Consider the following 25,521-nt stretch of genomic DNA (forward strand, 5'->3'; position numbering starts at 1 on the left):
AGTAGCTCCGTAAATTGCGTGTGCGCTGTGTAAACTTGCCCTGCGTAAGGGCGCCTAATGTAAATGATCCCATAGGGGGCGGGAATCATTTAAATTAGGCGCGCTCCCGCGCCTGAGCGTGGAGCGCATGCTCCGTCGGGAAACTTTCCCGACGTGCATTGCGGCAAATGACGTCGCAAGGACATCATTTGCTTCCAAATGAACGTGAATGGCGTCCAGCGCCATTCACGAATCACTTACGCAAACGACGTGAAATTCAAATTTCGCGACGCGGGAACGACGGGTATACTTTAGCATTGGCTGCCCCTACTATTAGAAGGGGCAGCCTTACGCTAAACACGCCGTACGGAAACGACGTAACTTGCGTATGCAGGGCTCGCGCAACATTGTGAATCGGTGTTAGTATGCAATTTGCATACTATACACTGAGCACAATGGGAGCGCCCCCTAGCGGTCATCGCAAGAATGCAGCCTAAAATATGCGTGACATAAGAGCCTTATGCCACGCAGATTTTAGGCTGCAGTCGGCGTTACGATGTTCCTGAATCAGGAGCATTCGTAACGCCGGAGCAAGTAAGCAATTGCGCTGTGTAACCTATGGTTATCTGGGCCAGTGTGACATGCATGCGGGTTCACAACTCCAAACATACACATATATAGATGTCAAATTGGGAGCAGCGGCTGTGTCTATGCAGCTGTTGCATCCCAAGTGACAGCTATGGTACGGCCTGCAAGGGGCTGCTTGGAACATCACACCCGGACGTCCCTATCCAGGTAAACATGGCTGTCACATGGTGCATGGATTCATGTGAAAGAGGCCTAAAACAGATTATACTTTTGTAAAGCTTGTATTTTTTATTTTACTTTCTGTGTGTACCATATAATCTGATTGTATTTTTATTTTATTTTTTGCAGTATGGCGATGAGGTGGCCTGGTCGGAAATTGAAAATGTGTGGACCACCCTTGCAGATAGCTGGCCAAAAAATCTGAAAATTATTTTGCACTTTCTCATAAGCATTTGTGGTGTGAACAGTGAACCAAGCCTGTTGCCTTATGTAAGTATTTACTGTATTTAAAACAGAGTTGGACTAATTGACTAAAGCCTCGTACACCCACACGGTTTTCTCTGCAAGAAAGCTTCTGTGAGAGCTGTTTGCCGAGAAAACCGTGCGTGTGTATGGTTTCTCGTTGGGAAAACTGCCGGGAATCTCAATGAGAAAAATGGAGAACCTGCTCTCCATTTTCTCGTCGAGATTTTTGGCAGTGTTTTCCTGCCGAGAAAACCGAGCGTGTGTATATGTTTACCTGTCCCCGGTAAGCCCGCGCATGCTTGATGAGACGTTGACGCATGTGCGGTAGCTTGCTCGTCGTATTCGATGACATCACCGCATTCTTGCCATTCAATGGCCCGTGTGTACACTCGGCGAGCAGGAAAGCTTGCAAGGAATCGCGTCATGGAAAACCAATATTTTTTTCCTGACGAGATTCCCGGCCATGTGTACAGGGCTTAAGACTTTGCAGCATGTAATAGCCAATCAGAGTTAAGTTTATTGTTGGAACAGAAACAGTTTAAATCTGCTAGCTATAAGTAACTGTCCTTTGCATTGCTTTTTGAAACAGCCAAACTTGTCCATCTTTAGTACATATGTAAGGGCTGGTAGAAAAAGGGAAAAGTATTTTTCTTTCATTATGTTGTTTACTTTGTGTGCTTAATATCACAGTCATTAATTTTTGGCTAAGAATTTTATTAGATATTTCGATATTTATATTTAGATATCATTGGCTGTATGTGACCTGAGTTTGGATCATGCTGTAAGCTTTGATACTCCTATAAAAGCTTACCGCACTTTTAAGTACACAATGGGGTTTATTTACTATTGCTGGAAAATGCAAAATCGGGCTCACTTCTGTATAGAAACCAATGAGCTTCTAACCCCAGTTTGTTCAGTTAAGCCTGGTAATAAAACCTTGAAGCTCGTTGGTTTGTATGCATAACTGAACCTGATTTTGCACTTTCCAGCAATAGTAAATAAACCTCATTGTGTACTTAAAAGTGGGGTATGCCTGTATCCAGCATAAGAAATACACATCTCTGCAGTACGAACGGGAGCAGATCAATGCCAGTACAAAAAATTACTTTACGTTTTAGCACCACCAGAATACAGTGCTGGTGTCTTTCAGTTCCATCATTTAAACTTTTTTATTACTAGATTAAATTAAATGCAAACTGTATTGCAAGTCCTCAAATCATCCAGTGAACACTTTGTTCCACAAAACAAGGTGACAGTGACAAGAGTCTGTGCCCAAAGCTTCTGCAGTGATTAATGAGCAACAAATATTTTTTGATTACCTGTATGTACAAGTCATCTGACTGAATATGAAGGTTCTTCAAGTTGTGGGAAGCTCTCAGTATACTCAATATACTCCAAAATATTAGATGTGTAATATAGGCCTCTGTGTAGGACAAGGATTATAGTATTTTTTCCCCCCTTAGGTAAAGAAGGTGATTGTGTATCTGGGCAGAGATAAAACAATGCAGCTTCTGGAGGAACTGGTTAGCGAGCTACAACTCACAGATCCGGTGAGCTCTGGTGTAACTCATATGGACAATCCACCATATTACCGCATCACTTCAAGCTATAAAATACCCTCCGTCACCTCAGGTAAGAGGAAATTGTTCAATAAATATCCAATTACCTTCCCTTTAGGCCTTGTACACACGACCGAACATGTCCGCTGAAACTGGTCCGCGGACCAGTTTCCGCGGACATGTCCGACCGTGTGTAGGGCCTAGCGGACAGTTTTCCGGCCTAGCGGACAGGTTTGCAGCGGACAAAAGTTCGCTGAAAACCTGTCCGTCGGACATGTCCGCTGGTTAGTACGTCTAACCAGCGGACCAAAATCCCGCGAATGCGTCAAATTGATTCGACGCATGCGTGGAAGCATTGCACTTCCGGGTTTGAGAACGTCGGTGTCTTCTACGTCACCGCGTTCTCTGTCCGTGGGGATTTTGGTCTGATGGTGTGTACACACATCAGACCAAAAACTCCCAGCAGACATGTCCGATTAAAACGGTCCGCGGACCGTTTTCATCGGACATGTCTGCTCGTGTGTACAAGGCCTTAGAAATGCAGAAACACCATCACTTGTCTTGACCTTCATCCAGCCGCTGTGTGTTACTAAATCTAAAAACTTGTTTACCTTAATGCATTGCTTGCATTACAGTAACAAACTTATCAGTGTCCCTGTGCCCCCATTTCTCTGTGTGAAGGGGAAGAGAGGGGAGAAGAGATCAGCTCTGTGCATGTCTGCATCTTTTCTCCCCTTACTTCCTCTTTACACAGCATTCAAGCAGGAGCCATTGGCTCTCTCTGCTGTCAATCAGAGGAAGTAGGGGCAGGTCTAAGTCCCGCTGTGTAAGCCTATGGTGCGCAGCTCCATAGACGCACATGTCAGGAGCGCAGGGACTACACACTCTGCATAGCCAGCGACTGGCTATGGTAGTACCCCAGAAGAGGAGGATCGGGACCCATAACACTGCGCAGAGCAGGTAAGTATAACATGTTTGTTATTTTTATCTATTTTTTAAATTGAGTTTAGTAACACTTTAACAGACTAATAATATGTCTACTTGAATGTTGGTTGACCTAGATGGTCTATTTTTCAACCAGATTATCTATGTAACCCGACAAGTGGTGTTTATACTATGAAGTATACAAAATAGGCATAATGGGCCAGATTCACGTAGAATCGCGGCGGCGTAACGTATCATAGATAAGTTACACAGCCGCAAGTTTTCATCGCAAGTGCCTGATTCACAAAGCACTTGCGATGAAAACTACGCCGGCGGCCTCCGGCGTAAGCCCGCGTAATTCAAAGGGGCGTGTGCCATTTAAATTAGGCGCGCTCCCGCGCCGGACCTACTGCGCATGCTCTCTTTTGAATTACCCGCCGTGCTTTGCGCGACGTGACGTCATTTTTTCGAACGGCGACGTGCGTAGCGTATTTTCGGATTCCCGGACGTCTTGCGCAAACGACGTGAATTTTTAAATTTCGACGCGGGAACGACGGCCATACTTTATACAGCACATACGTGTGCTGTGTAAAGTTAAGGCACCAAAAACGACGACTAACTTTGCGACGGGAAACTAGACTAGCGGCGACGTAGCGAATGCGAAAAACCGCTGTGGATCGCCGTAACTCCTAATTTGCATACCCGACGCTGGTTTACGACGCAAATTCCCCCCAGCGGCAGCCGCGGTATTGCATCTTAAGATCCGACAGTGTAAAACAATTACACCTGTCGGATCTTATGCCTATCTATGCGTAACTGATTCTATGAATCAGTCGCATAGATAGAACAACAGATACGACGGCGTATCAGGAGAAACGCCGTCGTATCTGCTCTGTGAATCTGGGCCAATGTTCTGTTATGGTTATAGCTTAAGGCCAGCCATAGATGGAGCGATTTTTCTTTCCTGCAACCACAGATTGTGTTCTGTAGGGAGGCGGGAGCTGTCCCAGCCGGGAGAACACGCATTAATTATTGCTAGCGATTATAACGGCCACTAGCAATAATTGCATGTAAAATCTGACAGGCTGGTTTTACCCAAGTTGATCGATCAATAAACTTGGATACATTCAGCCTGCCCATACATGGTTTAAATCTCAGCCGGTCCCTACTGAACCGACTAAGTTTCAAACCATCTATGACCGGCTTTAAAGCTGAAGTTGAGCCTTACCATCAGTCCTGAACAGTTGTACAGGCCTCTCTCCTGAAGTTGCTTACACTTCACTATACACTGTGGGCTGCAGAAAGTCAGATAGAGTCTGTCTTAATTCCTGGCTGGATGATGTCTATCATCATCCAGTCTTTTTCAAAAACAGCCTTCTTGGGAATGTCCACTCCTCCAGACTGACGTACTTTTATTATAGTAACTTCAGTCAAATCGAGTTGGATGTAATAGAATACATGGCACTCTAGTATATGTCGATGAGCTCAATGTATATTAATATACCAATATATTTGTTCAGTGCTGTTGCTAGCTGAGTTTTGTCATCTTTCTAGGAACCACATCCAGCAGCAATACAATGGTAGCTCAAACTGATGGCAATCTGGATAATAAACATACAAGGGATGGTGCTGATGATAAGTAAGTGACGTTCTGCAATTTTTTTATATACCTAAATAACATAGTGACACACCATATAACTTTCACAGAACCCCACCAGCCATTGAAAAGTTTTTTGACTAGTGGTAACCAATTGTAATCTTTCTTTGTGTCTCATTTACACTTAAAAATAAAATATTAATCTATAAAAAAAATAAAAAATAATGTACAGAATTTATAGCAGTTATAATACAGAAACCAATATGAAGTAGGAATAGGATCAGGGGACAAAATGCCACATATAACCACAGTAAATCCTTTCACAGATGACAGATGCTTTGGTATGAGACTTAAACAATTCCTGGGATTGGTATAAATGTATATTCAATAGAAAAGAAGATCAGCAATAGTATAGCAAATGCTATAAGCCATTTAGAAAAACTGTAAATGGACAGCATTATCCTAAAATATCAGCTTAATGGTAGGATGTGACATCATTTCTTCTCAATCCATATAACGTGGTTTGCTATTTATATATGGCTTAATTTTAAGAACAATTTTGGTTTAATGGAGAGCACAGTTTTTTTAATGGAAAGTCCTTAACTGACGGAATGTTTTTTTTGTAATGGGAGAGAATGATCTGGCTCTCTAGGATCTGATCCATTTCTCATAGCATGTTGATAGACAGCCCAGCCCACAGAGGAAGACGAGGATATTGCAAAATCATATTGCACCATAGGAGGAAAGTTCTGCCTGATTCAAAACCTGCATGCCTGTTAAACACAAGGAATCCCACTTTATGATATATATATATATATATATATATATATATATATATATACTATAGCAGGTGGCATGATGGTTTTTAGAACAGCTTCTCTTGAACTTTGCTTTACATAAAACAAAATAAAGCACAACTCCTAACTGCATTGAATTGTTAATGTTGTCTATTGATTTCAACAGTTATCCTCATCTTGATATCTACGGTGGTTTGAATAGCAACCTGAATCGGCAGCACCACAGGCTAGAATCTCGGTACAGCAGTAGCTCTGGAGGATCCTATGAGGAAGAGAAAAGTAATCTCATTACCATATTGTGTGCAGTATTGCCTAGCTTAGTTGTAGTTGGACTTACAGGACTTGTATTTCTAATTGTGTCCTTATTTTATGATGTATAGATGCATTTAAATGTGATCTCAAGTTAAAATAAAAGCATTGCTTCAGACACTTTTGATTGTGCACAATCTTGGTGACAGCTAAAGGACAAACTAGCTTTAGCCTCAGTTCACACTGAATGTGGCTTTTAAATCAGTCTACTTCAGCGTGATTTCAAAGCTGCCAGTCGATGCAATTTCATGTGCGGCTTGCCGACATCTGTGCGATTTACATGCACAGATGTCAATGCACGTTGCACATGAGTCACCAAAAATAGTGGAGGGACCTTTTTCAAATCAGTGCAAGTGGGAGTCGCACTGGTTTGAACGGTTCAATAGGCACAAATAGGGTGCAACTTGTAATGCGATTTTGAACTGTCAAATGGCATGACAAGTCACACTGGTGTGAACAGGGGCTTAATACAGAATGGAAAGAAAGGACTGGAAAAGACAATGAAGAAAAACCTGTGATTGAATAGGCCAAATCCCTACTATAAAAACATTTCAGGCGATTGTTTTCAGTGGGTTAAACTTTCTGGGGCAGAATATAAAGCGTACAATAAGATTTGTTTTTAATGAAAAACAGTAAAGCAGTAGGTGTATTTTTGTGTCTCATATTGTATTAAGGTAGTAACATCATTATTCCTTTTGTATTGCAGGCGATTCAATGCCCTTGTTTTCTAACTGGCGTCTCAAAGTGATGGAATACAATCGAGGAGAACCACTACCCTTTCCACCCTCGGGAGGCTGCTGGTCACCTCTTGTGGATTATCTGCCAGAAACCACGTCTCCTGGCACATGTTTGCATAGGTATCCATCACAAAATATAATAGTGCTATTAGCTGGTCCTAAGAACCGTGATTGTATGTTAAATCCATATTCTGTTTGTAGCAGAACATAATTATTGACTTCAATTTCTATCTAGGTGCAACATTGCAGTGATCCTGTTGACAGACCTCATCATTGATCATAGTGTGAAAGTAGAGTGGGGGGGATACCTTCATCTCTTGCTGCACGCCATCTTCATTGGTAATGCTGGTTACTGTACTTCTGCTCACATGTTACATATGTGCTTTCAAGAAAGATCAGCAGATCTACTGACAAAATATCTTGAAAAATGTTTTAATGTATGTTTTATGGTTTATAGGGTTTGATCATTACCATCCTGAGGTGTATGAGCATTGTAAGCGACTCCTGCTACATTTATTAATCGTGCTGGGACCCAACAGCAGTGTGCAGAGTGTGGCATCTATCCTTCTCAGGAACAGGGAATGTAATGAGCCACGAGTGCTGACTGTCAAAAGCAATGCACATTTGGAGTACTCCTTCACAGGTAAAGATATGTTGGGGGTCTTGGGCATTTATCGAGCAAGTTCACAACATAGTCGGTTGCAAATCAGGCTGTCACGTGTGCAGCAAAGTTTCTCCAGCAGTTTTGCAGTTTGATTGCAACCCACGCAATTATGCTGTAAACATCTTAAAAAAGTGAAGGGAAATGAAAAAGGTCATCAGTGCACAAAGGTCCACATTGGGGAATTTTCCCTCTGCATGTGGTCATTGCTGAAAATAGCAATTTTACCATTGAACAATGTGCAGCTCTTTAGCAACTGTCTCTCTGCTCATCTGAGACAAAGAGAGCTAGCCATGAACATGATGCGATCATGCATTGATTTGTCTATAGACAGCAGCTGAAATCTTCGCACAAAAGATTTAGAGGAAAAAACTGATCAGAGAAGTTATAATCACCTTTTCTGATTAGTATTGTTCTTCTATCTGCTTGCATTTCCCTTCACCTCTACTTTCCTTTCCAGTTCTATTATATTTGCTAAAAATATTATTTAATGTTTTGCTGTAAAGTGAATAAATTCATGTTGAGCATATGGTAACAATAGGCCTAAGTGGAGCTCATCAAAAGTGGAAGCTCTGCTTATCTGACTGGCCACATTTAGCACCTTTTGGGGACAGAGGGGGAAGCGGGTACCCATGACCACTTCCGATATCACTCAGAAGTACGGCCGCCCTCCTCCTCCTTCCCCTGCCGCCGGCCATTCAGAAAGCGTTTCACGCATGCGTAGTAGCGAACCGGCTGTGAAGCCGAAAGGCTTCACTGCCAGTTTCCCTTACCACAAATGGCTGTGCACCCAACAGCTGATGGAAACATTGGCTGCGGTGCCGACATCGCTGGATTCCAGGACAGGTAAGTGTCCTAATATTAAAAGCCAGCAGCTACAGAATGTATTGCTGCTGACTTTACCTTTTCTGCTGGCTCCACTTTAAACAAGCTTGGCAAACTTATCAGTAGTTTCAGAGGTATAGGCAGCAAAGGTTGGGCCTGTGTGTATAGGGCTTTATTGTGATGCTTGGCATCGCTGAATAGAAAGGCTTAGGCGGTAGGGCAGGGCTCACATTTCACAAGGAAAAACACGTTTTGCATACAGCTTTAGCTGTCTGCATCTCAAGAGTATACTGATTGTTTTGATACTGCTTATACTAGGTTAATCTTTTGCACAGGGTTTCAACAGGTTTGCATCCCATCTACAACCTGAAGGAAAAGCTGTCTATTGCCCAAGCTTTAAATGTTGCCTACCTACTGCATGCAATCTGTACACTAGTAATAAATTCTAGTGTAAAAAACGTTTTTTTTTTTATTTCCCATCGGTCACATGACGGCACAGTTTCTGGTCCTGGGCGGCTGGTGGGAGGAAATTCAGACAAAGTCCAGAGCATTGGCACTGCTGAAGGTATTCAGTGCCAATATCGGTTCTCATCAGGCTTCTCCGGACCCAGAGCTGTGTGATCAAACGTCCGCTTGGCATATTTAAACTGCTATTTATTTCAAGCTGTTTGCAGTATTACTAAACACAGTAGACCAGCAGCATTTAAAGCATTTATTCTTTAACTTTCCCCTTTCCAATGCCCTGTACTTAGGAAAGGTAATTTACATCACATGTTTAACACTTATGTGTGACACTGTTTGCAGCTGCTAGCTGTCAGACATGGCCGTCATTGACCGCTCTGGTTGCTTCTAAGGAAAGACAGAGTTTCCTGATCCTGTGATCAGTATGTTTGCCATTACATTATGATCCCAAATAGCCTTAGCCCTAACTCACACCATTGCGGCTTTGAAATCACGCTACTGCATCGCGATTTCAAAGCGGCAGATCAGTGTGATTTGGACCTCTAATTTTATTGCGGCTTGAGATTTCATTTAACAGGAGTCAATGCAAGTCACAAATCACAAAAAAGTAGTGCAGGAACCTTTTTAACCTCCCTGGCGGTATGATTCTGTCTGGAATTACGTACCAAAAGCGGTACAATTATTTTGCAAGGAAATTGGCGTTTTATACTGTAGGCCTGTAATTTTTAGAAATAACTCACTTAAATCTGACCAAGCAAGAGTCTTGTAGGCATCCCGGGTATGATTTTTTTTTTTAAAACAAAATTATAAATTATAATATAATAAATAATTATAAATAATTATAACAAATAATAATATAATTATAATAAAAATTATTCAATAATGTAATCAACTCAAAATCACTGAAATTTGCAGTTGCAGAATTGTCGCTGTCATTATTTTATTTTTTTATGACGAATTTCCCCGCAAATCGCTATCGCACATTTCTGCAAGTGATTATAATTTATTATCGCTGTTTCGCTTATTATATTATCGCTGTTTTCTAGCTGATCTAAAACCATTTTTGACATAAAGGCACACTTTTGGACAATCTACAGTTTTTAGGCAGAAATGACATTTTTTATTATATAAAAGTACATGTAGGGCACTGGGCAGACCACTAGGGACAAGGGGGGTGTGTATTTTTTACATACAGTACTGTAATCTATAAGATTACAGTATACTGTATGTAAAGTGTTTGTTTACTTTTTTGAATTTGGCGCCGTTCTCCGTCCCCGTGCGTCGTAACGTCGCAGGGAACGGAGATCGGCGTCACACGGGGACTGTGAATCGAGCGAGGAGGACCCGCTCGCTCACACAGCGGGTGGCATCGCTGGATCCAGGGACAAGGTAAGTAAACCAAGCCTGTGGATCCAGCGAAAGGTAAGCCCGTCCAGCCCGAGCGTGACTCGGGTTTACCGATCCTAACATGAAAAACCAACCCCGAGTCACGCTCGGGTTTACCGTCAGGGGGGTTAAAAACGCGCTACGACTTGAGTCGCAACAATTTGGTTCCATTGCCGGCAATGGGGTGAGATTTGTCATGCAATTTTGAACTGACAAATTGCATGAAAAATCACATTGGTGTGAACCAGGGCTTAGCATATTTAAAAAATAAAACTGTAAACATTTGTCAATCTGTAATAAAAACAATGTACCAAATAAAAGGCTTATTTGTCATAAAAAAAATACATTAAAAATATTTAGAATTCTTAGGGCCATCGGGGTCTTGACTCCACGGACGTTTCGGAGATTACTTAATCATAATTACTTTGATATGCTATGGTATTATCATACTGATTTGGTCTTGCGATCGGTTTTCTTCTATATGTCTGTGGAAAACGTTGTATGTTTTAAAAAAAAAATTAATGAAAATTTACTATGGGGAAAAAATATTTATTTAAAGATGCAAAATATTCATTGAGATATATATATAATCCAGTTAACCAGCATATACTGACACTGCTAAATGTTGCCTTAGCTTTCAATTACCTCTGTGCACCAAAAGGTTAGGCAGTTTTAAGGGGGAAAAAGTTCTGAAAGATTGACGTTTTAAATGCTTACAAGCAAGCTGCTTTTACATGAACATGTGCTGAAATGTTTGCTTCCCATCTGCAGGTATTAATGATTTTATACCAGATTACCAGCCTTCCCCTATGACGGACTCAGGGCTCAGCTCAAGTTCTACCTCTTCAAGCATAAGCTTAGGGAATACAAGCACTACTGTTCCCCACCTCCAGACCACTATCCTCAATGAGGTGGATCTCACTGTAGAGCAAGATGAGAAGGTGAAAACCCTCATAGAGTTCATTACATCAAGGTACGTCTTTTAGCTTTTTTCTATGTTTGACGATATGCTCTGTAAATGGTACCCTTTCCTTGTGACTTCATTTGTGCATTGTCTTCTAGGAAAAGAGGACCGTTGTGGAATCATGAAGATGTTTCTGCAAAAAATCCTAGTATTAAAAGTGCTGAGCAACTTACAGCATTTTTAAAACATGTAGTCTCTGTTTTCAAGCACTGTAGATCAGGTGAGTCTATGGTAGAGTTTAAATTCTGATCAGATACATGGTTATTTTTTTTTACAATTGCCCCAAGTTTCAGGCTCCTAAATGTACAGGCTTCTTGAGATGGCTGCATTTATTTTCTCTCGTCACTTACATTGTACATTGTGCCAGGGTTTGCTTTACACTCTCTTAGGTTTTAAGACAAATATAATACATTTTCCCTTGCCATATTTAGTACCTAACACAACAAGTAAGTTGACTTGAAACACTCCCTACACTTGCTCACATTAGCTAGCTGTCAGTTCTATCTAACACTAAGGCTAGGTTCACACTAAGACGGCTGCGGCTCGCAGCAGGAGTCCGCTGCATCCCTGTTTTCTGTGTCATGGACGAATCAGGGATAGCTTTTTTTCCTGAGTTAAGTCCTGAAATGGAGTCCACGACGCACAGGACTTCTGTGCAAGTCACTCCGCAGTCACCCCGGAGATGTGTGAACCGGCTCCATAGAGAGCCGGACATAATCTCCTGTCATGCGAATTCGATACGGGGAAACCCCCGCATCCAATTTTGCACTAGTGTGAACCCAGCCTTAAAGTAATTCTATAGGCTGTCTTTTAAAAAAATAAAATCATACCTGCTCTGTGTAATGTTTTTTCACAGAGCAGCCCAGATCCTCCTTCAGGTCCCCCTGCCTGGTGCTCCTGACCCCTCCCTCCTTCCCCCAGAGCAAGCAGCTTGCAATGGGGGCACCCAAACAGGCTTGTTCCCAATCCATGTTTCTGTGTGTCTTTTCATACACAGAGCCACGGTTCGACCCCGTCCCCTATATCTCCTCATTGGCTCACTGGCTGTGATTGACAGCAACGGGAGCCAATGAGCAGGGAGAGTCCCTGCAGAGCTGAGGCTCTCGTGCACATCGCTAGATCAAGATTGGGCTCGGGTAAGTATGGGGGGGGGGGGGGGCCGGGGGGGGGACTGCTGCACAGAGAAGGTTTTCTATGTATTATATGCATGAAGGCAAGGAAAACCTTGAGACTTTGGAATCACTTTAAGCTGGCAATAATTGGATAAGAATTTGAATAAAAAAAATTAAGAAAAATCTTACAAAAAGTCTCAGAACTTTGATTCAAACATTTAGTTTGCTTTTAACATTTGATTTTGGAATGAATGGGCTTTCCTGAATGAAAATGACATACACTATTATAGAACGTGTTTGTTCAGGAAAAACTTTCTATCCTGCTCTTTCTAATTTTGTCCTTAGTGTGGTTAAAAATGAATGGTGATCTAAAGTGAATTAACTTTTTTTTCTTGGAACCTTCTTTCACCAAGAATTTTTGTTCAAAATTCTACCCATCTGTGTCCAGCGTAAGGGACATAACTATTCTGCTCATAAATACTATAGATCAGAGGTGTCAAACTTAATTTCATTGTGGGCCTCATTAACATTATAATTGCCCTCAAAAGGGCCGGTTGTATCTGTAAGATTAGATGTCCAGCACATCTCTCTCCCCCCCCCCCCCCCTTACATTAAATGTCAAGAGCCACCCCACCATCAGAAGTTGAGTCTCCCACTCTCCCTTACATCACAGTGCACCCCCTTTCCTTATGCTGCTGCTGCTGGGAAAAAGCTGGATGCATTGCTTGAAAGCAGAAAGTAAGGGATCTGGAGTAGGACCAGAGGAGGGCTGGAGCTCTTCTGCAGTTGCAGGAGAGGTGCGAGGGCCACATGAAATGGCCTGGAGGTCCGGATTCAGCCCCTGGGCCTTGTGTTTGAAACCTGTGATATAGACCTACCATAGTATACTGGAGTAGGACTAGACTAGCGCTGGAGCTCTTCTACAGTTGCAGGAGAGGTGCGAGGGCCACATGAAAATGGCCTGGAGGTCCGGATTCGGCCCGCGGGCCTTGTGTTTGACACCTGTGCTATAGATGGTGCTCGATAAACCATTCCAAATGTTTCGATTTTTGCACTGTATCCATGTGCTTATTTTTATAGTCCATAATTAGGGATGGATAGGATGTACTCACATCAAGATCTAATTTAGAGTTCATCTATAGCGGGAGTCTCAAAACTTTTGAAACAAAGGGCCAGTTTACTGCCCTTCAAACTTTATGGGCCTGGATATATGAGAAGCAGAGGCAAACCAATGACTTTTGTTTCTGTTTACCAGACAGACTTTAACAACTGTCAGTAAAAATACAGCCATCTCATATACGGGCATATAAAACTTATATTGCCATTGCCACAAACTTATATTGCCATTGTCGGCAAGTTCAAGACAAGATAAAAACAAGTAATACTTCTGTGTAAAGAGGTGATTTTATCAGGAGTGTTGCTGGGCTGCTAGTTATTATATATTGCAGTCTCTGGTTAAGGAAATCCATCTGATTTCTCCAATGCTTGTCTAGCCTTGTTCTGGGACTCATGCACTTTGTTCTAGAATGTATTGCAAATTAGGGGAACCTACTGGTCAAAGAGCACATGCTGCACACCGGTAATACAGTCTACATAAGGCAGATATGGCACCTCGGTATAACCTGGGTAAATAACCTTCTTTATGTGCATCTGAGTTGTTATACAGCTGAATGTCACAAACACATTGGTCTCTGTTTTTTTTATAGTGGCAAATATTTCATCCTGTTTTTGTAGGGTTTCAGCTCGAGCACCATCTCAGCGAGGTTGCACTGCAGACGGCGCTCTCCTGCTCATCCCGCCATTATGCTGGAAGGTCGTTTCAGATCTTCCGGGCTCTCAAGCAGCCTCTTTCTGCACAGACCTTATCAGATGTTCTTTCCAGACTGGTAGAGACAGTGGGAGATGCTGGGGAAGAAGCACAGGTAATACAATTTATGATGGATATTTGTATGATACACTACTGGAAGGTTATTGAATAGGATTCTTTGACCTCCCAGTGATACAGTTCTGCTCAGTTTGATAATATGACACTGAATTCTACATGTCCTGGTTGCTATTTCTACCTTTCTTACTTTGTATTTCGCATTAGGGAACTTTAGATTCTCTTTACATCTGATTTGTATTTGTGCATGATGCGTTTTTTTGTCACTGAAGTCAATGATGTTTGCTTTTTTTCCGTTTTTGTAACTCTTTATTGTACACCTACAAGCTGTTTGCCATTTTAGATCTCACTTTAGTTTAGCAGTGATTATGAAGATGAGTTGCATAAGTGAAATATTGATTTTTTTTATTTATTTTTTGCGTTTTTTCCAGGGTTTTGTCATTGAACTTCTTCTAACACTAGAGTCAGCTATTGACACACTGTCAGAAACCATGAAGCATTACGACCTCCTGACTGCACTTGCTCAGTAAGTTTGTTTGTTCCCGCTCTAAAGGTTCAACCTTGTTTTGTGAGATTATTGTATCTTTTATTCCTGTCTTCATTAGAATAGTTCCCTTCTATTCCTTTTCCTGTGACAAATCTAGAGTTTAGATTTTTCCCTCACTCTCAGTCCCAGTGACCCTGATCATCACTACAAAGGTTGAATCTCCCTATTGGGAATACAGACAGCAATAAAAATCTAACAAAGGTTCTTACCCATTCTTACTCCATCCAACAAAGGAAAACAAATGACTTTAGGTAGATTTAATAACGAAAACTCATCCCCATCCCCATCCCATCAGTGCTTTCTGTTGCTTTGTAGAAACAGCCTCTGATCTTTTGATTTTCTTTTTTACTTTCTAGATAGGGTGGTGTTGCTCATTTCCCCTCCATCTCTTATCAGCCAGGATCCTTAGATAGAATTTCTATCCTTGCAGGAGGAAAGGAGAAAGGCCGAGGTGGGAATATTCCTTCTGGGCCTCTCCACAGAAAATTCCTACCAGATTACAGGCAGCATGGCAATGGGATCATACTTCTAGTAGATGGGACGGTGCCGGAGATGCGTTTAGAAAGCATTGCTAGCTGAGATAATACATAAATCCATGCAATAAAAAAACAACACCGTGGGGGCATATGGCAAGCATTTTTAAATTAGACACAAACCCACAAAATGCACCAGAAATGTACTATTAATGCATTAGGTGCATTAATGGGTGCTCAAATTTCTTTGCCTGTCTATATGAACCCTTACAGACAAACAAAAGACCTGCCTTGTACAACATAGCAGTACCCAAAAGTTGTTTGTACATTTTTGAGGTGCGGGTGAGGGGGCTTTAAATTTGTTGGTGGTATAAGCCTTTAACAGAGGGGTGTTCTTTGTTATCTAGCATACCCCATGAGTCTTTAAATGGGGGATGCTTGAATGCAGGAGTTTCCAAAATTTTCAAACAAAGGGCCAGTTTACTGTTCTTTAGACTTTAGAGGGCTGGGTTGTGGACGGGGGAGTAGAAAATGTTTTGCGCACAACATTAGAGAGAATAAACATGGCCACAGGGTTGGTTGTCAGCAGGAGGAGTAGTGCCCCTTCATTGGTATTGGTGGGAGAAATAGTGCCCACTATTTGTATTAGTGGGAAGAATATGTATTCGTGAGACAAATAGTATTTGGTATCAGTGGAAGAAATAGTGCCCCATAGTAGGTGTCAGTGGGAGGAATAGTGCCCCAAGGGCCAGATAAAGGCTAGGAAGGGGCTGCCGTTTGGAGACCCCTGCTCTAATGCAAAATACATTTCCACTATGGAGTCAGTGATTGGCATCCAACCCCTCTGCTTGCTCTCTCTATTGGTCAGACTGTCCATTACATTGAAAAACCGTATGTGAGGTTGCCCATTTTTTGATAAACCATGTGTTCTCCACTAGCAGATAGTAGGGACGAAAGGATGATCTTTGGGGTTGTGCACTAACAGTCTTGTTCCAGATTAAGGAATGCCATATGTACAGGTACACTAAAACTATTGTACCATCTTTTGCTGATGAGTCGGCTCAGTTCACCTACGGCACTGGATATGACATTGAAAAATGTTTGTAACCTCTCCTCATGTTGCATTGTGGTGAGGGAGAGCACAGAATAAGGCCTGTTTACACTTGTGTGTTTTATGTGTGGTCTTGCATGATGCATCTGATGCGCATTCATCAAAATGCATGTTATAGAGTTCAGGGGTAACATGCTGAAAACACACCTAAAACGCAACGCACCAAAACAATGTACTGCATAGGTGTGAACTGGCCCTAGGTTGGCATAATTAGAACCTGATATTTATACCTGGATTGGGCCTGCTGAGCTGCCACATGTGGGAAGGGAAGAGGTAGCAGCAATGCACAACTTCCAATCTTTCACATATGCCTCTTGGAGTATGTTTCTTGCTTCTTTCACACTTTTGGTTTTTCTGATATTTAATTTCAAGGGCCAGTTTCTCTCAACCCATTACTACCACCCATCCCTCCCACCCAACACTCGATGTCCTCTTCTAACTATGTAACGAGAAAGATCTGAATCTTACCCAGACAATCTACTTTGTAACAAAAATTCATCCTAGATGTTCTATTTGAAATTTGCATCTGTGACGAACTACTCGATCTTTAAGGGCTCAAGGTTTTTTTTTTTATTATTATTTCAAGCCATCTATGCATGAAGGCAAAAAAACTTCTCTGTGCAGCAGCCCCACTAATACTTACCTGAGCCTGATCATCCTCCAGCCCTGTTCTCCGGGGACTCTACCTCCTCATTGGCTGAGACCACAGCGGCAGCCATTGGCTCGCTCTGCTGTCAATCACATCCACTCAGCCAATGAGGAGAGAGAGGGGTGGGGCCAAGCTACAGCTGTGTGTGGGAATTGACACGCAGAGCAGCAGTTTCGGTGTGTGAGCCTGCCTGGGTGCTTTCAGAGCAAGCTGATTGCTCTGGGGGCACTTGGCAGGAAGTATGGGCCAGGCGTGCCGATGGGGATCCTAGAAGACAAGGAGGATCAGAGCTGCTCAGTGCAAAGCCACTGCACAGAGCATGCAATTATAAAATGTTTATTATTTTAATAATCTAAAGCTTTACTATCACTTTAACTATCACTTTAACCGATACCTTAATGCGCACTTGCTGTTTACAAAAGATGTTTACTGTCAAATTCCAACATGTGGAAAACCCATAATAAAATTAGATTATACCGAAAATATAGGACCAGTTTAAATTTAATTAATATTATAGGTTAGTTTCTTCTATATGCTATGTCTTCTAATTTTATTTGTATTTTTTAATGTTTTTTCTTCGGATGATGTGTGTGATAGATCCTTCTAATAGATAGTTTTCTTTCTTTGTTCTGTAGCACCTCATACCAAGAGCCAATAATGGGCAATAAGAATGCTGCAAACAGGAAGAGCACCGGGCAGCTAAATCTAAGCACAAGTCCTCTTAGCAGCGGCAACTTCATGGCATACTGTAACAATGCTAGAAGTAACTCTTTGAGGCTAAGTTTAATGGCTGACCGCCGACTGGACCGGCGGCGGAGTAACACACTGGATATAATGGATGGCAGGGTAAACCACGGGGGAAGTTTAGCAAGGACTAGAAGCCTTTCCTCCCTGCGAGAGGGAGGGATTCATGATCTGCAGCCTGCTACGGATCCCACCAATCTCATGGCTACTATTTTCTGGATAGCGGCATCCTTGCTGGAGTCGGACTATGAGTATGAGTATTTACTTGCTCTTAAGCTACTCAACAAGCTGTTCACTCACCTGCCACTGGATAAGTCTGAAAGCCGGGAAAAGATCGAGACGGTGCAGAACAAACTGAAGTGGAATAATTTCCCTGGTCTGCAGCAGCTTTTCTTAAAGGGTTTTACCTCCATTTCCACACAGGAAATGACTGTACATCTGCTCAGCAAGCTTATAACCGTTTCTAAGCACACCATAGTGGATCCGCCCCTGCTGAGTGGTGAGTGGTGATATGAATTCTGGGAGATTCATGAGACAGCCATGTTTGCCTATTAAATATCTGTACTGTGCTTCCAGCTAATCAGTTCTTCGTTGTGATTGTGCTTTGCTGTTTAACTTCATTAAGCCTATTTTAAACTGAGTCTTTTAAGCTGGCCACGAATGGATGGAAATTCAGCAAGTTTAGCCGCAACTAGCTGGATTTTGTTACATCCATGGTCTCTCCCGTTTTGAGAGGAGTCAACCTAGTGATCAACTCCTTTCAAACAGGAATGTTGAAAAATGTTCGATCAGCCAAACAGCTACAGTGCTGATCAGTGTTTACTGGCAGAAGAGGAGTCCTGCTATCGGAATACAATAGCGCAGCGTAGAGGATTCCTTCATCCATCTTATGTGTGGATAAGGGGGTTCACTTTATTTTTTTTGATCAAAGGAATCACCTATGGGCAGCTTTAATGATGGTGCCTTGTACTGATTTTTTTTCTATTCAGCCAAGTTTTTGATTGTATTACGTGACATACAACTTCAAACCTGTATATGAAATTCCATCATAAAATTAAGTAAAATGCAGCAATTTGTGTGGTACTTGTAGTGCTAATTCTGTAGGTATAATAAAGCTGACATGGGTTTTATTAATCTTCTTTCAGTACTGAGTGAACCCAGGGTGCTCAGTGTTGAGCATTTCCCTTATTTACACAAAGTGCAGCACTAGTTGTCTGAAAAAAGTGACCAGAGATTGTCTCCATCTGCAATACACAGTGTAGACACAAGGGGTCTATTTAGATCTCTGATGCTTCCATATAGTAGACCTGTGACCATAATAAAATGTGATTATGTTTTTAAAAATGCACATTCATTTATTACAGGTATATACATCAGCAGCATTTTACATATATACTGTACATTTATATTGGTCCTTGCCGTCAAGGAGCTTACAATCTAAGGTCCCCAACTCGCATTCATTCATACTAGGGCCAATTTAGACAGGAACCAATTAACCTACCAGCATGTTTTTTGAGGGTGGAAGGAAACCGGAGTACCCAGGGGAAACCCATATAGGCACAGGGAGAATTTGCAAATTCTAGGCAGGTATGGTGTCATTGCTGGAATTCAAATTGACGACCCTAGTGCTACTAGGCAGACGTGCTAACCGCTTAGCCACTGTGCTCACCATGCGTATGCACATTTAACACACCTACATACACATGAATATAGTTAAGATGCTTGGGCATACATCACACCTTAAATACACTTTGGTGTTGTAATTAATTGTGTTTTGGACATTGTGAGACATTAAAACTAAATAGATGAAACGGTAAAGATTTTTTTTTTTTTTTTTAGTTGTCAGTTCACCAAATCATACTTTTAAATTGGCACAGATTTGTTATCAACTCAATAGAGTTTCCTTTTTGATACAGTAAAACCTTGGTTTGCGAGCATAATTAGTTCCAGAAACATGCTTGTAATCCAAAGCACTTGTATATCAAAGCATTTTATTTACAGGGTATAAAAGAGAAGAGAGGCACCTCTAAGTGTAGCAATAAGTTGCTAAATGTTGTACCTTCATTAAATGTAACCATATTGCTACACGGAGAGGCTCCTCTTTTCTCTTTTATACTCGGTTGTGACATGACGCTACTCTTATATCAAGACATTGCTTGTATATCAAGGCAAAATGTATTCAAATATTTTGCTTGTCTTGCAAAACGCTCTCAAATCAGGTTGCTCTCAAACCAAGGTTTTACTGTATTTAGTAAAATGATCTGACATTGTGCAATTCATGGGTAGAGGTGAGCTTGGCATCTTTTGAACTCCTTTCTAGCCAAACTTTGAACAAGCACTTTTCCTATGTCAGACTGCAGACTTTTGCATATCTTTTGTAATAATAAAGTAATGAAGGATATTATTGCTTGTTATATAGTAATGTGATTATCTTTCAGCATGGCTGACGATGTCCTTTTTTTCGGCAGGGTTTCCACTTAATATTTTGTGCCTATTACCGCATCTAATTCAGCATTTTGACAACCCAACGTCCTTCTGTAAAGAAACAGCCGAAAGGATAGCAAAGGTAAGTAAACATAAACACGTTTACATAGAAACTTATTGGGGTGGTAGAAAAAAAACAAGACTATTGAGTCTTCCCCTTTTTCTAATTTGCTTATTTGTGTTAGGCTGCATTCACACCTGAGCATTTTGTCGCCTGAAGCGCGACGCTCAAAGACGCTAGAGGGGAAAAATAACATTATTCTCTATGGAGACGGTTCACATCTCCAACGCTGAACGCCGAAAGAACGCCGAACGCCTGAATTTCAAACAAGTCCCGGACCCTTTTTTGACACGTGAATCGGGCGGCTTGGGCGTTTTACATTGATGCCAATGACCTGTACAAAACCGCGGGGGAAAACGCTGCGTTTTGTCGCGGCAAATCGCGGGGAAAAACACTGCAATTTGTCGCGGCAAATCGCGGTATAAAACGCTGCAAATCGCCTACGCCTAGGTGTGAATGCAGCCTTAGACCTAATGCGCAATAGTCATTCAGCCTCTATGTATGATGGAGTTTTTTGGCACATCGTCCAGCTCTACAGCTGCTAGCAGCTTGTAAAACTCTGAGGGATGACACCCATGGAAGAAGACTGCTTGCGTTCTGGACATTGATCCATGTTCACGTACTGTCCTTAAAGTGGTTGTAAACCCACTTTTTTGACTTGTACCTACAGGTAAGCCTATAACAAGGCTTACCTGTAGGTAAGGAGAATATCTCCTAAACCTGCACGGTTTAGGAGATATTCCTCTCGCAATGCGCCGCGGCACATGCGCAGGGGGGATCTACGGCGAAAGGACCGGCAGCCGCCGGACCTTGCCGAGTTTTAAATCTCCCGCGCGCACACGCGGGAGTGACGTCATCGATACCCGGAAGACACGCCGAGGCAAGATGAAATCTCGCTCGGCGTGGACCAGGTAAGTGCTACACACCTCGTTCTGACGTAAGTATTTCATAATGAGCTAATATGCGGTGCATATTAGCTCATTATGACTTTTGCCTTACAGGAGAAAAAAATAAATAAAAATTTGATGCAGGTTTACAACCGCTTTAAGGACTCGTTTACACCATACGTGCATGAAAACTGATGGGAAAACCACGTTTCACTCGCAGAGACATGAGTTTACATTGGTTTTCATGTGCGTTTCAGGCCATTTTTCTGCACACTGACATCAGTTTTCATGCTTGTCAGTTATGTGCCCTGTTCACACCACAGTTGTGATGTCACGTTAGGTTTTTTTTTTTTGGGCAGAAAACTGCATACATGTTGCATATTACTGTACAGAAAAAATCTGCATGCAATACTAGTGTTGTGGTGCAAACAGAGCACATTAAGAACAATAATAAAAAATAAAAAGATTGTGCCCTTACCGAACGCGTGCAAAAAAACTGACATTTCTGAACATGGTGTGAACGAGGCCTAGTGGTTCTAAAGGTAGAAGGTTTTTTTGTATCTTAATGCATTCTATGCATTAAGATAAATAAACCTTCTGTGTGCAGCAGCCCCACTAATACTTACCTGGGCCCCATCTCGATCCAGCGATGTTGCACATGAGAGCCTCGGCTGTCTGGAGACTCTCCCTCATTGGCTGAGACAGCAGCGGGCGCCATTGGCTCCTGCTGCTGTCAAAGTCAATGAGAAGAGAGGGGGTGGGGCAGAGATGCGTCTCAGTGTATTAATGGACACACAGAGCAGTGGCTCTGGTGCCCTCAAAGCAAGCTGTTTGCTATGGGGGCACTCCTCAGGAGGGAGGGGCCAGCAGCACTGGCAAGGGACCCGAGAAGAGGAGAATCTGGGCTGCTCTGTGCAAAACCACTGCACAGAGAAGGTAAGTATGAAATGTTTGTTATTTTTAAACAAAAAAAAAACAAACAACTTTTATATCATTTTAATGTTGGTACCACTCAGTGCATCATCCAGCCGGAGCAGCTTTCAACCTCTCACAGGGTTTTATAGGCTGCTGGCAGCAGGGTCTGTGCCCCCCAACCACATGAAAACGCTAGGATCTCATGCAGCACTGCTGAACACTCAGTATGCATAAGGCCTTCATTTGATTTAGCCTTTTTGTTTGATTTTTATTTATCCCATGGATTTTTAACAAACATGCTAATTAATCAGAGTATAGGGTCATTAGGATGCACGGTTTTTAGAATCAACATACTTGTCTTCTGTAGCAGCGGATGTGAAAATCACTGTATTCCATATCGTGTAATATATTGAAGACATAGAAGCATTAAATGGCTTCTGATGAATTGCTGTTGATTGCTGCCTTAGTTCTTGCCTGTTATAAAATATTTACTGCCTGTTTTATGCTGTGAGTCTTAAAGGGGTTGTAAAGGTTTGTTTTTTATTTTCTATATAGGTTCCTTTAAGCTAGTGCATTGTTGGTTCACTTACCTTTTCCTTCTTAATGTTTTTTTTCTTTGTCTGAATTTCTCACTTCCTGTTCCTCCTCAGTAAGCTGTTCTGGCTGACTTTCCACCGCTCGGATGATGGTGGAAAGCTTACTAAGGAGAAACAGGAAGTGAGAAATTCAGACAAAGAAAAAAAAACATTTAGAAGGTAAATGGAAGGAAAAGGTAAGTGAACCAACAATGCACTAGCTTAAAGGAACTCATTTAGAAAATAAAAAACTAACCTTTACAACCCCTTTAAGGTGACTCTGTCAATTAGAGACGTATGAGGGCTTCTGACTACGGAAATTGTCTGATATGTCTGACGTTGGCCATTTTGAATCGGAGGCCCAGAACAAGCATGCTGTAAATGAGTGTCGGAGTTCCTTTTCTGTGTACTTGTTCAGGTAAAGAATAACCGCTTGGAATGTAACACTCTCAGGAGGTCAGCAAAAGCAGTCTCTCTTATTCCCCCATGACCAATTCCTCTTTAAAGAGCATTGCCCCTGCATAGAATGGGAAAGTGTTTCCAACATATCTGTCAAGTTTGAATCTATTTTTGGGGTGTACCTGCTTATCAGCGACACAACCTTGCAGGGGTTCTAACCTTTCACTGCTTTATCCAATATAAAATCATGGAGTTGCACCTAAAAAGAATATACAGTATTAATTATAATAATATGTTGGTGAAATGTAAAGCAATGTAGCTGGCTGATGTAAAATTAATTTTGAACACTCTCCAACTCTCTTGTTTGGGGTTTTAGTATTAGGTTGCCCACCTTCATTATTTGTGTTTTTTTTTTTGCAATAGGTTTGTGCAGAAGAGAAGAGTGCCACCTTAACAAATTTAGCCCATATGATGAGCCTTTACAGCACACACAGTTACTCCAGAGACTGTGCCAATTGGATCAATGTTGTATGTCGATATATCCATGATTCCTTTTCCGATATAACCTTCAGCCTGGTCACTTATCTCGCAGAGGTAAGAATGGAAATTTGATATTGTACTGGCTGTGACCATGTGACGGACTGATCCCCATGTTATGCTTAGATCCGTTTTCATTGGAAAGACATTTTTTAAGTTTAAGTACCACTGGAAATGCAATAAATGTCACATCTTTTAACTAGATAACAAACATGCTTAAGGCAAACTGTGCTGTGGAACTCAAAGAATAACCACAAATTGCTTGGCCCTTTTGTTGCTCCGATTAAATCATTGCCTGTGTCATTACTCATTTTTGATCAGTCCCAAAGTAGCTGCCTCTACCCCATTTATTGGTGATACTGTGCTTCCAGCAGCCAGACGGCTGTTATTCTAGTCATCCTATATCGTGTTGTTTTTGTCCAGAGAATTGAGTTGCCAAAATATATTGTTTTAATTTTCTATTCTAGGTGGCCGCCTATGTAAACCATTGAATTGCTTCTTTTTCAAATTTTGTGTGAATGTATATTACTTCCTCATTCCCTGGGGGGGCGCAGGTTTTGGAGATAGGTTGACAAGAGGGTTTGGACACTGGCCAACAGTGACCTGCTGTGATTAAAACCTCCCAATAACAGCATGTCTCCCTTTTTTTGATGGTGGCCTACTCTACTGAGAATTGTTTTCTTCAAGAAAGCAAGTTTCATTGATCTACATCTCTTTATATATTGCTGGAGCTGATCTCTGGATTGCTGGATCTGCATATCCTCAGCAATAGCTTTGGAGAATGTACCTGGACCCTGCACCTGGACAATTGCAGGGCCAGTCGGGAATGTGTCAGTACCTGAGTGTACGGTTTAAGCTTAGTTGGTGAATAGGTGGAGCACTGAGAGTTGCCTAACTCAGAATTGTTGGCCATTTTTTTTTATTCTTATTTTCTATTGTTTTATGTGGAAACGATTCATGAGTTCCCAAGGCTTAGCCTTATACCTTGAGCTGCATTGTCCCTGCCTTGCAGTGCAACATGTCTGCTCCCAGATGCACAGGGAACAGTCCCGCTGTTACAAACCTGATTGCTTACTATTAGACCACAAGCGTACTTCCACTCCTAACCCTACAGAATCTATATCTGATCTGCCTTCAAAAAAGCTGTCTCATAAGTAGCCCTATGTTCCTTAATAGTTAACGCAGAGGTCCGCCCACTGCTGCAAAAATTAAAAGCCTGACTTTTAATAATCAGACACTTATCTGTCCTGGAGTCCAGCGATGTCGGCACCGCAGCTGATCTTTTCATCAGCTGTCAGGTGCATGCCGCCTCCTTAGCAAGTAAGGGAACCCTACTGTCCGCTCCTCTGTCCTACTTGCCCGGCGGCTGGGGGAGAAGGAGGAGGGAGCCCAGGCGGTAACGTCAATACCCGCAGCTGAGGCTCCCGGAAGTGGGAACAGGATACCTGGGAAAGACCGGTATCCTGTCCCCCGGAAAGGTGCCAAATGTGGCACTGGAGGGGAGTAGGAGTACAACAAGCGGAAGTTCCACTTTTGGGTGGAACTCTGCTTTAATAACAATGTAGCTTCTAACTCCCAAGCAACTTCAATTACTCCCAGCCTTAGAGAAACTGTTTCAGCTCCTATTGATACTGTGGAAACCACCTTGAAATCAGAAAAACCGCTTCCATCGGTGCGGCTAATTGTTTAGGATTACTTAAATGCCCTAAAGCTGGACATACAATGATAGATGAAAATACAGCCAATTCCTTTACAAAGTGAAGGAATGAATCCCCGTGGCTCCTGTTGTATTTTCACAGATGGTCCCACCACCTGTCAAAATACCTAAGCAGTTCCTGCATCTGATTGGATTCTGCACAGTTTTCCACCTGGCTCCTTTGAATTGTTATTCA

General features: G+C 42.0%; 1 protein-coding gene across 10 annotated transcripts in view; it reads left to right on the top strand.

The window, feature by feature from the left end:
• FRYL (FRY like transcription coactivator) overlaps positions 1-25,521 on the top strand; it is a 505,173-nt gene that overhangs the window by 437,947 nt on the left and 41,705 nt on the right. For all 10 annotated transcript variants that reach the window (XM_040334951.1, XM_040334921.1, XM_040334924.1 and 7 more), the window contains 14 exons: positions 916-1,056; positions 2,496-2,664; positions 5,070-5,154; positions 6,076-6,188; positions 6,925-7,075; positions 7,191-7,294; positions 7,413-7,598; positions 11,061-11,262; positions 11,352-11,473; positions 14,100-14,287; positions 14,679-14,773; positions 17,663-18,270; positions 20,240-20,337; positions 23,516-23,686. In XM_040334951.1, the coding sequence (XP_040190885.1) occupies positions 916-1,056; positions 2,496-2,664; positions 5,070-5,154; positions 6,076-6,188; positions 6,925-7,075; positions 7,191-7,294; positions 7,413-7,598; positions 11,061-11,262; positions 11,352-11,473; positions 14,100-14,287; positions 14,679-14,773; positions 17,663-18,270; positions 20,240-20,337; positions 23,516-23,686 (2,433 nt within the window). The remainder of the gene's footprint in view (positions 1-915; positions 1,057-2,495; positions 2,665-5,069; positions 5,155-6,075; positions 6,189-6,924; positions 7,076-7,190; positions 7,295-7,412; positions 7,599-11,060; positions 11,263-11,351; positions 11,474-14,099; positions 14,288-14,678; positions 14,774-17,662; positions 18,271-20,239; positions 20,338-23,515; positions 23,687-25,521) is intronic.

The sequence above is a fragment of the Rana temporaria genome, chromosome 1 (genome assembly GCF_905171775.1).
Source record: "Rana temporaria chromosome 1, aRanTem1.1, whole genome shotgun sequence".
In the NCBI taxonomy this organism is placed as follows: Eukaryota; Metazoa; Chordata; class Amphibia; order Anura; family Ranidae; genus Rana; species Rana temporaria.